A 15,914-nucleotide genomic window follows, 5' to 3' on the forward strand; every position below is an offset into this window, starting at 1 on the left:
ATATTGTGGGGGAGCGAGTGGCGTCATAAAATTGTATTGAATTGTTCCTGACATTTATATCTTGACCTTCAGTCTATGGTGTGACAGTACGTGTATAAGGTATAGGAAAATAGCGTGACAGAGGGGGAAGTGTGGGTCTAGAAACCCCGAAAAATGATGGACGTAATAAATGAATCGTCCCTAGGCTGAGAAATTCCTTCTGAACTGCAAACAGTGCTTAATGAATGGTAATTTTTTATCCGGGTGGTCCCTAGATCCGACTATGAAATATTTAATCCGGATACCCCTAAAGAACCCAATAATTATTCCAGGCCCCTGACACGGCCTATATCAATGCATTAGAATCATGGTAGACAGGATGTCCTGGGCGCTAATAAATAGCGCCCACTGTCAAATGCGAAAACATCAACAATTTTTTGTTTAACGTTTATTTTGATTTGTTGATCAGTTTTTGGAATCAATTTTTCCACCGCTTATGATCACAAATCACTTCAAACTCGCTTTAATATTAATGTACGGTAAGAGAAGCATGCGAAAAGTTGAATAAAGCAACCCAACAAACACGCATTGTAAATGTGATTTCGTGTGTGGCTCACAACATCAAACAAAAGCTGCGTTTGTTGATTACACGCTCGTTTCATTTTGCACGAATATGAGTATAAGGTAGTTAGATGTTGGCTACGATAAATTTCATTGCTGCCAGGGGCCTGAATTATTCAGTGTCTACCTCTCAATGAAAATCATCCCAGCAAGCCCACCGTGTCTGCAGACAACCCTTCAGAAACACATCTTAAATCATGCAACGTTTTCGAATTCGAACACACGAGTTTCGATCTGTCATTTTTCCATCGCGAGCCTTCAAAAAAACTTTTTTTTTTCTCTCGCTTCTCGCTCGGCACAGAAAGTAGTGATAGTGGAAGTGCTGGTGGATGGGTTTTACGGCGGATCAATTACAAGGCCATTCGACCGGAGAATCATTCTTGCAACCGAAAAACAACTGTGACCACAATCGTCTAGGGGTTGATCAGCACTTTGCCTGAACCGCAGCGGACAGTGTTCTGTTACATAACCGTTCGCGTATTCTCCCGGCCAACCGGCCAATGTTTGTTTTGGCAACGGGAATCTGCATGTAAGCTTGTTGAAGATCCGTCGTCGTCGTCGTCCGTCGCATGACAAAGTACAAGGCCGCGCAGCAGCACGGATGAAGAAAAAATCAATGTTTTAGAAGCATTTTCGGTAAGTTGACAGTGTGCGAGGTGAAGGCACTTGATTTGATGATAGCTGCTGAATGGTTCAATCGGTGCGGTGTCCAAGCAACACATGTTCTAGACGGTCCGCAGCACCGCGCCGCTATCAGTCAGAGCGAGTGCTCGTTTCGTAATCACTTCTAGTATTGTTGTTTTCTCGCACCCATCTGTCACACAGTTTTCGGTCCGATGTTAATCTGTATCTTTGCGCTTTTCAGATAAAACATTTTCGTGCGAAAAAAAAACGAAACGAGCTGAGATAAGCTAGTGTGCAAGTGATAAAAGGAACAGAAGATGGCCAGCACTGGAAGCACGGGATCGACCTTTCCCAAGTGGCAGCTGGCGGTTCTGATCGGAGCACCGGTGGCCCTCGGAATTGGCTATCTGTACTGGAAGAAATCGACCGAAGCGGAAGAGGGTTCGGGCGATAAGCTGACCAAGAAGAAACTGGGTGAGATTAAGGATAAAACCATATCGCTGGATGGGGATGAACGGTCACGGTCCCAGCAGGATGCACCGGCCAAAAAGAAGGCACCCACACCGCTGGAAGAAGCGCAAAAGCACAAGAACGAAGGGAATACGCATTTTCGGTGAGTTTGAGTTATTTTTTTTTTTTCAATCGCAGGGCTGGTAGCGAGTTACTTGTTAATGGAGCAGTATTTACTACCATTAAGTATCAGTAGGAGGCACGTTCTCTTCTACATATTTGGGAAATTTAAGTCATCGTTATGAACACGAGCCTATTCTGTTTATACAGATTTGTAAGATACTTCACCTGGTGACCCTTAGAGATAGCTCAGTGACGACATGATTCCAAACCATTCCATATTGTATGTGTTCAGTGGCAGCCCAGGTGTCAATTTGAAGCTTTACTCAACACTTCAATACCGGAATAGCTGGGCCAATGAATTCATGTGATGCTCTAGTGCGAGGTAGCTCATCAGCCAATTCATTTCCAGGGATGGAAGAATGGCCAGGTACTCATACAAGGTGAACAGCGTTTGCTGAAGTCAGTTCCTCCAAGTGAATAAGACTGATGCAGCCTTAGCTCACGAGAATAAACACAAGCACCTGCTCGACCTTCGAGAAAGGAGCCATCAGTGTAACATACAATGCCATCTGAAATACTTATCTTCAGATAACCAGATGTCCACTCTTCCCGGGAAGGGCATTTCATGGAAAATATCCTATATGGATAATTACTGATATGTCCGGTAACTTCCGGAATGAAAATGCTTTTCTTGTAGTTCTTAAGTAGTAGTTGCTTTATTGGAAGCCAAACTTAGAATGAATCAACCAGTGCAGATTCCTCTGCTTATATAGTGGAGCAAAGGCTGCTATGATGATAAATTCGTATTTAGGGTATTATTCAGTTGACGTGTAAATCCATTGATTGCTGTGATCCAACATTTTCCCCCTTAAGGTTTCGTCATCCAATAGGGCTTGAACCGGGCTGGTAGTTGAATCATGCGTCGTCCTCTTTCTAGTATTGGAATCGCAGGTTTGGCTGGTTGTGGTTCATCAATTGCATTCGGAGCCGGAATCGGTTCATCCTCGGTTTCATCGGTTCCAGCAGCTTCTCCATCCGACATATCATCCGTCAAGATAGAATCTTCCAGATTATTGAGAGGTGGGTCATCAAGCGGTTGAATTGCAGGTTGAACTTGAGGAGCGACATCCGCTGGAGCTTCTGTCGGGACCGTTAATCCAAATCCATCGAAGAATATGGAAAGTGCAGATGATTGGTTCTTTGGACTCTTGTCTGGAACACGACTCTTGAGTTGATTGGTGTGGGACCGTATTAAACGTTGTTGATCGTTCAGGAACACATTGTAGTTAACGTTCCCGATTTTCTCAATTACGGTTGCTGGTTCCCATCTCCAGGAATTCGTTGAATGAACCTTGGCATACACGGAATCGCCATGCTGGAAATTCCTCTGGACTGCACCGTGCTTCTTATTGAAGGCGTCGTTTTGCTTTATCCTGTCCCTGGATGCGGTTCCACGTTCACTCGGTCTGAGCATGGATTGTATGGTACGAATAGGTCTTCCGAACATGATTTCCGCCGGAGATCTACCTTCCAGGTCATTGGTAGGCGTTGAGCGATATACTTGCAAGAAAGTGCACAGTGCTTCTTCTAGTGTTTCTCCCCCTGAGCGAATCTTGCGGAGGCTTATTTCCGAAACTTTTTTGAGTTTGAATGGCTGCAATGGTCTTCACTTTCTCCGGATCAGGGCGGATGCCCTGACTGTCCACTACGTGTCCCAAGTAACCGAGTTGTGTTTGGAAGAATCGGCACTTCTCAGGTTTAACGTGGAAACCGTACTCCTTGAGGCGCTTGAAGAGCAGATTGAGTGATTCTGCGTGTGACTTCATGTCCTTGCTGAATACGATAGCGTCGTCAATGAATGTTCGTACACCAGGAATATCCGCAATCATTCCGTCCACCAGGCGTTGGAATGCCTCCTCTTCTCTTCTCGACGTAACGTCCTCACTGGGACAAAGCCTGCTTCTCAGCTTAGTGTTCTATGAGCACTTCCACAGTTATTAACTGAGAGCTTCCTCTGCCAATGACCATTTTGCATGTGTATATCGTGTGGCAGGCACGAAGATACTCTATGCCCAAGGAAGTCAAGGAAATTTCCTTTACGAAAAGATCCTGTACCGACCGGGAATCGAACCCGCCACCCTCAGCATGGTCATGCTGAATACCCGTGCGTTTACCGCCTCGGCTATATGGGCCCTGGAATGCCCCCGGTGCTGATTTTACCCCTGCACTCTGAAAAGTTTTCACGTCCGATTTACATGAAAACATAGATAGTTTTCGTCCATCCACTTTTACATGTAAGCTTTACCGGAATGACACGTAACCCAAAGAAAAACCAAATCCGAGAGTTCACGTGAAAAGTCAGGTAAATGTGACACGATTTTCCGGTAATATTGACGTGATATTGTCAGTCACTTCCACATGGAAATTAAGTCAATTTTACCTGAAATGTTATTCCATTTTAAATGTCTTTCATGTCATTTTTCGTGACTTTTTAGCCAAAATAATTCAGTACAGATCCGGAAAAAGGTTTTGGTTTGATTCGATTTATTTTAATCAATATTGAACAAATTACATGATGCAAGCTTCCGGAACATAAGCTGTCACGGCGGAGGTCACAACTGAATTTGTCGATAAGGGCTCCGATGCATGGCTGACCTGCACCAGATCGTAATCACAGTGGGAGACGCTTCCTCTTCTGAAGAATCCGGTTGGTCATCATCTGGCGCTTCGGACGGATGCACTTCTTGTTGATCACTATTGTATTTTTTGGGTCGAGAATCGCGACCTGGAACGTTGAATTGTTAGCTGCACTTTGATTGGTAAAAATGGACAAATTTGCCAATGATTGAATAGTAGATTTCTAAAAAAAAAACAAAATTGAGTCAGCTATCATATGAAGGATAGGATAAGTTAAACTTACGTTCTGATTTTTTCCAGGAACTCAATCAGCACAAACAACTGAGCGTTTCTTGGCACCAAGCTCTCGTCTTCGAATAGCTCCAAAATTTACATGAGTTGATCTTCAATCACCGTAATAAGACTGAAAATTCCAATGCCGCGTTTATTTGAAATATTTGAAAACAGAAAGATGATGAGTTAATATTATGTTAAAATAAGTATTTTGTTTAATTGTAGACATTACCTTCTAAAAAATGCAGCAACTATACGGAAACTTCAGATCAATTAGCAGATCGTCGACTAATTTGTTTGTGGGCGCCATATTGGTTTATTTCTGCATACATGAAATTCCCGTAAACCTCGTTTCCAGGCTCGTTTCGCGGAAATGTCAAACTCGCAAACACACCAACACAAATGCACCGAAGCTATCCACGTGTAAATATGATCAATGTTACTAAACATTCGAGTAAACATGAAGTGAAAAGCAGGTAAAAGTTACATGAATCACGTAACTTCTGTGATTTTGTGAATCTAAGTCAGTTACATGAAATTTAACGTGGATCGGACGTGAAGAATTTTTAGAGTGTGGAGCGAGGCGATTGAACCGGAACAGTCCACGATGGGTATTGATGGTGAGGAGCTTCTTGGAGTCGTCATCTACTTCAAGCTGCAGGTACGCGTCGGAAAGATCAATTATGCTGAAGACGGTACTGCCGTTGAGCTGCGCGAATATTTCCTCCGGCGTCGGAAGCGGGTAGTGATTGGCCTCGAGTGCTTCGTTGAGTCCCGTTGAGTAGTCCGCGCAGATGCGAACTCGGCCGTTTGGTTTGCGTACTGCCACAATAGGAGCAGCCCACTCGGAAAAGTCGACGGGTTCAATGATGCCCAACGTTTGTAATCTTGTGAGTTCGGCATCGACCAATGGAACGGTGTTGAAAGGAACTGGTCGCTTGGGGCAGAAAACAGGCTTTGCATCCGGCTTCAGGAAAAGCTTCACCTTCATTTTCTTGCAATGCCCCAGAGAATCGTCGAAAACGTCCTTGTGCTTCACTTGGAATTCACGGATTTGCTGATCGATCGTCTTCGTCCTGACTTGATTGCAGACCGAATCGATGGGAACCGACCACAGCTGGAACAGCTCGATCCAGTCGATGCCCAGCAGGTTGAGGTTTGCAGCCGTTGTGACGAAACATCTTCCTTCAGCAGTCTTACCGTTGATACTGACTTCGCACTGGAATTCTCCTAGCAATTGGAGCGGTTTTCCGGACGCATTCATCGCTTCAATCGTTGGTTTCTTGATCGCTGGTTTTCCGAGGTAGTTCCATGTTTGCTGTGAGATCACTGTGATGTCGCTTGCTGTATCCAGTTGTAGCTTGGTTGCCACGCCGTTGATGAATGTGGGCACGTACTTCCGTTTGCTGGAGTGTTGAGCGATGTGATTCACTATGTAAACGCCACGGGTTTTCGCTTGACGGAATTTCTTGGACTTGTTCATTGGTTGTTTCTCCTTGGCTGGAACTGACTTCGGCTTGGACAGGCAGCCACAGTAGCCTTCCTTGTGGCCAACACGATTGCACTGTTTGCACTGATGATCCGAGAAAGGACAATTCCGAACATAGTGCATTTGGCCGCATTGCCAGCAAGGTGTACGAGGAACTTTACCTTCCGGCTTCGAAGACTGCTGTTGACGTGAATTTCCCTTCTTCTCCTGGACGGCGTGCACTGATGATTTCGAACTTGATTGATGCTCGATGATGGATGTGTCCGCCTTCAAATTGATGAGCCGTTGATAGTCGTCAATGAGGTTCTGGAGAGTAACGGGATTTTCTGGTGTCTCGCCTTCGATCCGGGAAAGTAGCCTGGTTCAGATGTCGGTGTAACTATGACCTTTCAGACCACAGACAAACACCAAACACTTGAATTGGTCAATTTTTATGTTTTTGAAATCGAAATCCTCACATGCACGATTCACCTTGCCTCCGTAGCTGATAATGTCTTCGGCTTCTGACTTGACAAGCTGCAGGCAGTGGAAACGCTTGTTGAATGTTGAGGTTTGAGCTCCAAAAATTTTCTTGAGGATTTCGACGGTGTCCGCAAAATTGACATGCTTGGGAAGCTTCGGCAGAATGTAGTTGACGTATCGGGTGTGCGAGGGTGTATCCAACTTCCTTAGCAGCAATCGTACCTTGGCGGCATCTTCCAGATTCTTGGCATCCGAATCAAAGAGGTCCACGTACCGGCTGTACCACTTGTCAAAAGTAATTCCATTTTCCGGATCGAAAGAAAACTCACTGATGTTCGTAGCCAAGGCTTCTAGGGTTTGCTCCGGGTTACTGGGTGTTGGTTGCGCCAGCTTCTGTAGGAGTTCCGCCATCTGGAGTATTGCTTGCTGAAGGTCTGCCATTGCTTCGGGTTCTTGAAATCTCGTCGTCAAATTGATATGTCCGGTAACTTCCGGAATGAAAATGCTTTTCTTGTAGTTCTTAAGTAGTAGTTGCTTTATTGGAAGCCAAACTTAGAATGAATCAACCAGTGCAGATTCCTCTGCTTATATAGTGGAGCAAAGGCTGCTATGATGATAAATTCGTATTTAGGGTATTATTCAGTTGACGTGTAAATCCATTGATTGCTGTGATCCAACAATTACAAGCATTTGTAAGATCACTTGGAGCAAGGACAACTTTGTCCCAAGTCACCAAAAGTGGAAACAACGAGGTGTCTGTTGAACTGCGGTTCACAGGAGTTTCCTGTAGTAAACCGAGTACCCATAGACGATAAGTGCAAGAAAGTGCTTCTTGTTTAAGATGAATGTGTAGTGGAGCAACGTCAAAGAGAACTTCGAGCGCTGCCGTGGGAGTTGAAGAGAAAGCTCCAGACATCGCTATTAAGCACATCCTTTGCAGATGGTCTAACTTTGATTGGATCGTTCTCATTTCGCCCTTTTGCCACCACACAAGACATCCATAGGCCAATATTGGCCGAACAACAGTTGTGTAGATCCATTTGATATACTTGGGTTTAGGACCCCAAGTTGTATCAAAGGTTCGCCGGCATTGCCCGAAGGCCATGCAAGCTTTCTTGATTCTGAACTCAATGTGAGGTGTCCAGGAAAGCTTGGAATCAAGAATGACTCCAACGTACTTTACCTGTTCAGTCACATCGATTTCAGAATCAAAGCGACGCAAAGATCGAACGCCATTACGGTTTCGCCTTTCCGTAAAAAGAACAATAGATGTTTTACTCGGATTTACCGAAAGGCCATATTGGCGACACCAACCCTCAACTACCTGACGGGCGCTTTGCATCAGGTCGAAAAGGGTGGTGATACACATAACAACTAACAATGCTAGGTAGTCGTCGGCAAAACCATTAGTAGGAAAACCGCTATTATTGAGTTGTCTCAATAGCGTATCTGCTACGAGATTCCACAAAAGCGGTGACAAGACTCCCCCTTGGGGGCATCCACAAACACTCAATTTCCTAATCCCTGCTAGACGCAATGTCGAGAAGAGATATCGGTTTTTGAGCATTTGGTGAATCCAATTGGAAATCATTGGAGATATACCATGACTCCGTGCGGCTTCCAATATGGCATCGAAAGGCACGTTGTCAAAGGCACCCTCGATATCTAAGAAAACACCCAAACAAGATTGCTTTTGAGCGAATGCTTTCTCGATATCGTAAACAACCTTGTGTAAAAGAGTCACAGTGGACTTACCAGATTGGTAGGCATGTTGGTTCACATGAAGAGGCACGTTGGCCAGATGAACATCACGGATGTGATGATCCACAATGCGTTCTAAGCATTTCAGAAGAAAAGAGGTCAAACTGATAGGTCTGAAACTCTTTGCTTCTTCAGACGACGCACGACCCACTTTCGGAATAAACTTCACAGTAATATCCCGCCAGGATTTGGGAATATACCCTGTAGCAAAACTGCAAACAAGTATTATTTTCAAAACATGTTTGAAATGATCAAATCCCTTCTGAAGCAAAACAGGATAAATCCCATCTGCCCCAGGAGATTTGAAAGGAGCAAAGCTATTAAGTGCCCACTCAATCGATTCTATAGTTACGATACTCCGAGCCGAAGCCAGGGAATCGTAACTACAAGAAAAGACATCAGGATCATCCGAAGATGTAATATCCACACATCCAGGGAAGTGTGTGCTGAATAAGCATTTCATAACTTCCTCATCAGAGGAAGTCAGATCGCCATTTGGCAAACGAAGTTCGTTCACTCGGAAATGCTTAGATTTCGCAAGGATTTTGTTTAACCGACTGACTTCACTCAAGCTGGAAACATTTGTACAAAGGTTTTTCCAGCCGGATCGTTCAGCAGACCGGAGAGCTTTCCTGTAGGCCTTGCGAGCCGACCTGAAAGCCTCCGAACCAGCCGAACGTCGTCTGTTCCAACTCTTTCTACATTGTTTCCTAAGTTTCGCCAGATCAGTGTTCCACCAAGGGGTTCCTCTTGTGATCTTCACAGACCGTAGAGGGCATGCTTCTTCAAAAGCTTCCATGATGAAGGTCGTTGTAGTATCAACGGCATCATCTAAATCACTTGGAGTGTCAATGGAAGAGTATCCATGAAATTTGGCTGCAATCAAATCAGTAATAAGATCTCAGTTGGTTGACCGCGGGTTCCTGAAACGCAAATTTTGCGAAATAACATTCACATGTTCAAAAAAGATGTAGCGATGATCAGATAAAGATTCTTCATCTGACACATGCCAATTGGTCAGCTCGTGACTAATTCTACTAGAGCAAAGCGTTATGTCTAACACTTCCTCTCTAGCAGATACCATGAAGGTTGGGCGGTTGCCTTTGTTAAGTAGGGTAGCGAACCACTTGGGTAGCGGTCCGTATTTTGGCCTTACTTACCTTACCGATCAGGCTAAGGCCGGGGTGGCCTCTGCTGTACATAGTAGCCGCCTCCATTCCACTCGGTCCATGGCTGTTTGTCTCCAGTTCCGCACTCTGCGTAGAGTCCGCAGATCGTCCTCCACTTGGTCGACCCACCTAGCTCGCTGCGCTCCACGTCTTCTTGTACCGTTCGGATGACTCTCGAGAACCATTTTAGTCGGGTTGCTATCCGACATCCTGATGACGTGACCCGCCCACCGTAGCCTCCCGATTTTCGCGGTATGGACGATGGTTGGTTCTGTCAGCAGCTGATGCAGCTCGTGATTCATTCGCCTTCTCAAGTCCCGTCTTCCATCAGCACTCCGCCGTAGAAGATACGCAACACCTTCCGTTCGAAAACTCCAAGGGCGCGTTGGTCCTCTGCACGTAGGGTCCATGTTTCGTGCCCCTACAGGACGACCGGTCTAATCAGCGTTTTGTAGATGATTAACTTTGTGTTATGGCGAACTTTATTCGATCGTAGACTTCTGCGGAGTCCAAAGTAAGAACGATTTCCTGCCACAATGCGCCTCTGAATTTCTCTGCTGGTGTCGTTGTCGTCGGTCACCAGTGAGCCCAAGTACACGAATTCTTCAACCGCCTCGATTTCATCACCGTCGATATGAATTCGGGGTGGTGGGCGCGGTGATTCCTCCCTGGAGCCCTTTGCCATCATGTACTTTGTGTTCGACACATTAATGACTAATCCGATTCGCCTGGCTTCACTCTTTAGTCGGATGTACGTTTCCGCCATCGTCTCAAATTTACGAGCAATAACATCAATATCAGCGAAACCAAGCAGCTGAACGGACTTCGTGAAAATCGTCCCACTCGTGTTTATCCCCGCTCTCCTTATTACACCCTCTAAAGCAATGTTGAACAGCAAGCACGAAAGACCATCACCTTGCCGTAACCCTCTGCGAGATTCGAAGGGACTCGAGAGTGTCCCTGATACTCGAACTACGCACATCACTCGATCCATCGTCGCCTTGATCAATCGTATCAGTTTATCCGGGAATCCGTATTCGTGCATAATCTGCCATAGCTGTTCTCGATCAATTGTATCATACGCCGATTTGAAATCGATGAACAAGTGATGTGTGGGCACGTTGTATCCATGGCAATTCTGCAACACCTGGCGGATGGCGAACATCTGGTCCGTTGTAGCGCGTTCACCCATAAATCCAGCCTGATATTGCCCCACGAACTCTCATGCAATGGGTGATAGACGGCGGCATGAAATTTGAGAGAGTATCTTGTAGGCAGCCCTCAGTAGTGTGATCACGCGGTATTTTGGGCACTCTTCACTTTAACAGTTAAAGTTTAACTCAGTCAATTCCCAATTGACTTGAAATTTTGTACACGGCTAGATACTACACGTATCTCATCGCGTTCTAAAAATTGAGTCAATTGGTTCAGAATTGGCTGAGTTATAGCAGTAAAGTGCCTGTTCGGACACAGAGCAGTCACTAAATTTTGAAGCAGCGCGGTTTTAGGTAATCAGCTCAAACTAAAAATAGATTTTATTATTATTTTAGAAATTTACTATATCGTGTTTATATTACATATTTAGTTTTCAAACCCTGAGTTCAGCAAGAGCAATAGGCAACGTACGACCAACGGAAACGGTCTAAAGTGGGTATATAATATAAGAAATTTAATAACTTAAGTTTTTGATTTTGATAATATCAATCTTACATGAGTGTAACGATTTTAATTCAACAATTTAACGGCGGTATCCGCAGATACTTGTGGGTGATTGCGTAACTAAGAGAGATAACCTACGTTGGCAAACTGTATACAAAATAGGGGGTTTTTAGTAAATATTTAGGGAATTCACAAATAAAGTGTTACCAATACGGTTAATAGCTAATTCGTCACACAAGCACTCTTGTAAATCAAATATTAATCAATAAATTCAGCAATAATCTTCAGCAGCTAGCATATAGCACATATCGAGACCACGTTTATCACCATTTGATGACTATCACGAAATCCCTTCTGCGAAAAAATAGATTCTATCCGTCAATGTCAGTCGTCGCAACGAAGCTCAACCAGTAGGTGCGCCGTCGGTTGATAGTGGTCGTAACAGTGCCCAAAATAGGACCCCTGCCGAGATGGTTCCATTTCTCTATTCCAATATGTAGGAAAGATGGAATAAGTAGATGAAAGATCAAAGTAGGGAAAAATGGACAGGTTAAAGATTGATCCCAGGATCTTTTGCATACGATTCCGGTAGCCACTAGCCCACCAAAACTTTCAGGCCTTCTCTATTTCCTAAATAATATTAATAAGCCTTATACATTTATTTCCAGGGATGGTAAATACGATCAAGCCATAAAGGAATACGACTTGGCCATTGAGAAGTGTCCAGTAACAGAGACCAACGATCTGTCTACCTTCTACCAGAATCGAGCAGCCGCCTATGAACATCTCCAAAGATGGACGGCCGTAATCGATGATTGTAGCAAAGCTCTCCAGTGCAATCCCAAATACCTGAAAGCTCTCAAACGAAGAGCTAAGGCTTACGAGCAGCAAAAGGAACTGGCGGCGTCTCTGGAAGATACAACGGCTGCCTGTATTCTCGAAGGGTTCCAAAACAAGCACACGCTAATTTTGGCCGATCGTGTCCTGAAGGAACTGGGAAAACAACACGCCCAGGAAGCTCTTAAGGAGAAACAAAACGTTCAACCGTCGAAATTCTTCGTTAAAAATTACTTTGCTTCGTTCTCGGACGATCCCATTAAGAAGCTGGTAATTGCCAGCACTGAACCAAAGGGTTTCGTCAAAGCAAAGCTTCTGTTGGATCAGGGACAATACGAGGGAATCGTTGCCGCATGCACCGAAGAAATCGAATCCAGCGAAGCCGAATCGGAATACAAAGTCGAGGCTCTGCTCTTGAGGGCCACGTTTTATATGCTAACTGCAAACTATCCGGAAGGAACCGCTGACTTGGAAGCGGTCATCGCATCGGAATTAGCCGACAAGAAAATTCGCTCAAATGCCCTGATAAAGCGAGCATCTCTTGCCATGCAAACGCAGCCCAACACACCGGAGGAATGCTTCCGATACTTCAGCATGGCCGAGGATCTGGATCCGAAGAACAGCGACATCTACCACCACCGTGGACAGGTTTACATTCTGATAGAACGTCTCGAAGATGCCATCGCTGATTTTGAAAAGGCATGTTCCCTCAATCCCAGCTCTGGAATCATTGAGATCCACCGGTGCTACGCCAGCTATAGGTTAGCTCTTACCAACAAAAATGAATACGCCCTCCGTAAGGTGATGGACGGTTTCCGAAACGCCATCGAACGGTTCCCAGATTGCGTCGAATGCTACAGCCTGATGGCCCAGGTCCTATCCGACCAGCAAGAGTTCTCGGAGGCCGACAACTTCTACAACAAAGCCATCAAAATCGAACCGGAAAATGCCCAGATTTTCGTTCACAAGGCTCTTCTGCAGCTCCAGTGGAAGGCGGACATTGTGGCCGCTGTGGAACTGATCGAAAAGGCCATCCAGGTGGACGACAAGTGCGAGTTTGCGTACGAAACCCTCGGAACCATCCAGGTCCAGCGGGGAGAGCTGCAGGAAGCGATCAAGCTCTTCGACAGTGCCATCAAGCTGGCCAAGACGGAGATGGAGCTGATCCATTTGTACTCGCTCAAGGATGCGGCCATCGCGCAGGTTAACGTGACGAAAAATATGGGACTGGACATTAGGAACTTTGTCGGCATGGGGCAGCCGTCGTTCTAAAGTAAGTATGGGATTCTTTGTTTTTAATTATCAAAATGTAATGTATACAATCACTTTTACAGAACATCACACCCCGCTAACGCAATGCTTTTATCTACCTTTACCAACCAAGTTGACTAAGCAGCTTGATTCCGCATAGCGCCGAAATTGTAAGTTTATTTTGTTCATCTTCTGGAAGATTGTTTGCCAGGAGAGTGCGTAATAGATTGTAACAATACATTGTGCTAAATTTCCTTATTTGTAGCTAGTATCTATCTTATATTTTGCTAGAAAATAAATACTTGTTTCGAAGCAGCGACCTAAACAAATCCAACAATGGCAAGTACAGTAAATGCAGATTATTTGAAATTGTGGTAATTTTAATCTTTAAGCCGTACATACAAACGATTGTATGATAGATGCAATTGAATACAATAAGAAGTTATGTTTAACATTGTTTTTTTTTTAATTGAATTTACATTTATGATGACCAAATTCCATTTATGATTTAACTTTGACTATAGAGGAAAACTGAGCATGAGCATCAGTGGCCGTACACTTCGTAGTTGCTACTCCGTGATTGACCAGAGCTAGCGGAATTGCACAGAGAACCAACAGAAGAGGCTAGGGATTAGCACAAACTTCCCAATGTACACATTCCGAGAGCTCCAACTTTATTGGGTCAATAACGGCGCCGGCCACGTCCTTACGGTTAACCGGGGAAGGGAAGGAATGTTAGTTTGACAACCGTTGCTACTAGAGGTTGTATTTACTACTGTGTCCTCCAGTCGTCACGGGTAGGATTTTTTTTAGTAGGGAGGGATAGATAGTTACATAGATCAGGATTCATTTTGGTAAGCGATGTGATCCAAGCAATTGCGTCACCTCACAATAAAGAGGAATGGTGAGACCCTGAAGATTCAGAATAGAAATTTGGAGGATGTGTTATGTAACGAGAGATCTTGCGTCACCTCGCAATTATGAGAACTGGTGAACCATTGTACAATGTTACTTGCTTTTATTACCACGAAATCGAGATATTGAACCAAAACATTGTGCTGACGTTATCATGATGGACCGTACAAACTAAAGGAAAAATATTGAAACAAAATTGAGGAACAAAATACTGCGACCTGCTCGAGGCCTAGCAGAGTCTGAACCAGGTTCGGGAGCAAACAAAAACACGTCTTTACTACTACAAGATTGAACGCAAAGAGAATGTTTTATTTGAATTCAACTTACTACAGATAGAAAAAAGCAGCCCTGGTAGCTGCGATTGATTCTTACGTTAACGAACTCAATTCAAACCTGTGTTGCCATTAGCAACCATATCGACACACTCGCCACCGTCATCACGTTGATGTTGCACTAGGGTGCGCCACCTTCAACACGGCCAACACCTCAAAGTGATGGACTGTACAATAATATAGATAAATTTTATGAAAAATGCAAGAGGGTCTTGTACCATTTGGGCAGGTGTGCCTATTTTGGGCACTTGCAGCTATAACTAAGTCAACTTTAAGCCGATTGATTTGAATATTTGTACAGAGTTAGATACTGTACGTGCCTAACTCTATACAAAAATTCAAGTTAATCGGTTTGAAATTGACTTAGTTATAGCGGCAAGTGCCCAAAATAGGTACACCTGTCCAAATGGTACAACACCCTTTATAGATGAGACAACAGAGTTAATACATGATAATTATAATGCAATCCTCACCGCTCAAATACTAATTCGATCAAACAGAATCCAAGTCGACACTCACAGTGACGAACCGAACAAATAAGTTGAAAGATTGTTATATACCGTCAAGGCTCCATTCACCGTGTGCCTTCGAATATTTTTTCATTATTTCCATATTATGATTGAATGATATGACAATTTCCCTTCAATTTCACCAATACAATACGGTATACCTACATGAGAGAGACAACATGTATTATAAAAATCATCAACAGGAAAAGTGTAGGTCAATTCTTGAAAATATAGTTGGTCGATCCTTGACCATTGGTGAAAAATGACGGTGGCCTCGATGAGTGGCCTTGATGAATGGCCGATGAAATCGTCTCGATCGGCTGATTGATACGGACACACTGCTACACTTGCAGTTTCGCGGAATAATCTCGAACCTTTCGAAATATTGTATCCTTGGGAAACCTCAGGCCGATTGCTCTAATGGTTTGAGAGCGTAAGGTTACTGAAGTGGCTCAAATAAAATATTATCGAAGAGGTTAAGTGAAACTTCTGAGATGAAAATTCAAAACCTAAAGAGCTGATTACTTGCATTAGAAGTCCTGGCTTTCTTAGAGGATTGAAATCCACCTTGGTAGAGGAGTCACTTTCCGAGGATGAGTTCTTTTACAGTGAAACGCACTATTTCGACTGACAAAAGATCAAGCATTTCGTTGAATCAAGTAGTGCTTATAAACCTTTATAAACTAATTCTAAACCCAAAGGAATGACACATCGACGCATTATCGTGCTTCCTTTCTCAATCACGTGACCAGCATACGACTACGTGGTGCAGTAGGGTCCTAACCTTATCAGTTGTTACTTCGCGTATGTATTCTCTTTTCGT

The 15,914-nt window shown here is 44.2% G+C and overlaps 1 protein-coding gene across 1 annotated transcript; it reads left to right on the plus strand.

Annotated features, from left to right (window-relative positions):
* Positions 1-878: 878 nt before the first annotated feature.
* Positions 879-13,787, plus strand: LOC109411692 (mitochondrial import receptor subunit TOM70). Its single transcript, XM_029864472.2, has 4 exons — positions 879-1,236; positions 1,466-1,837; positions 11,916-13,357; positions 13,419-13,787. The coding sequence occupies exons 2-3, from the start codon at positions 1,542-1,544 to the stop codon at positions 13,354-13,356; spliced, it is 1,737 nt and encodes a 578-aa protein (XP_029720332.2). The 5' UTR covers positions 879-1,236; positions 1,466-1,541; the 3' UTR covers position 13,357; positions 13,419-13,787.
* Positions 13,788-15,914: the final 2,127 nt, after the last annotated feature.

This window comes from Aedes albopictus, chromosome 2 (genome assembly GCF_035046485.1).
Source record: "Aedes albopictus strain Foshan chromosome 2, AalbF5, whole genome shotgun sequence".
In the NCBI taxonomy this organism is placed as follows: domain Eukaryota; kingdom Metazoa; phylum Arthropoda; class Insecta; order Diptera; family Culicidae; genus Aedes; species Aedes albopictus.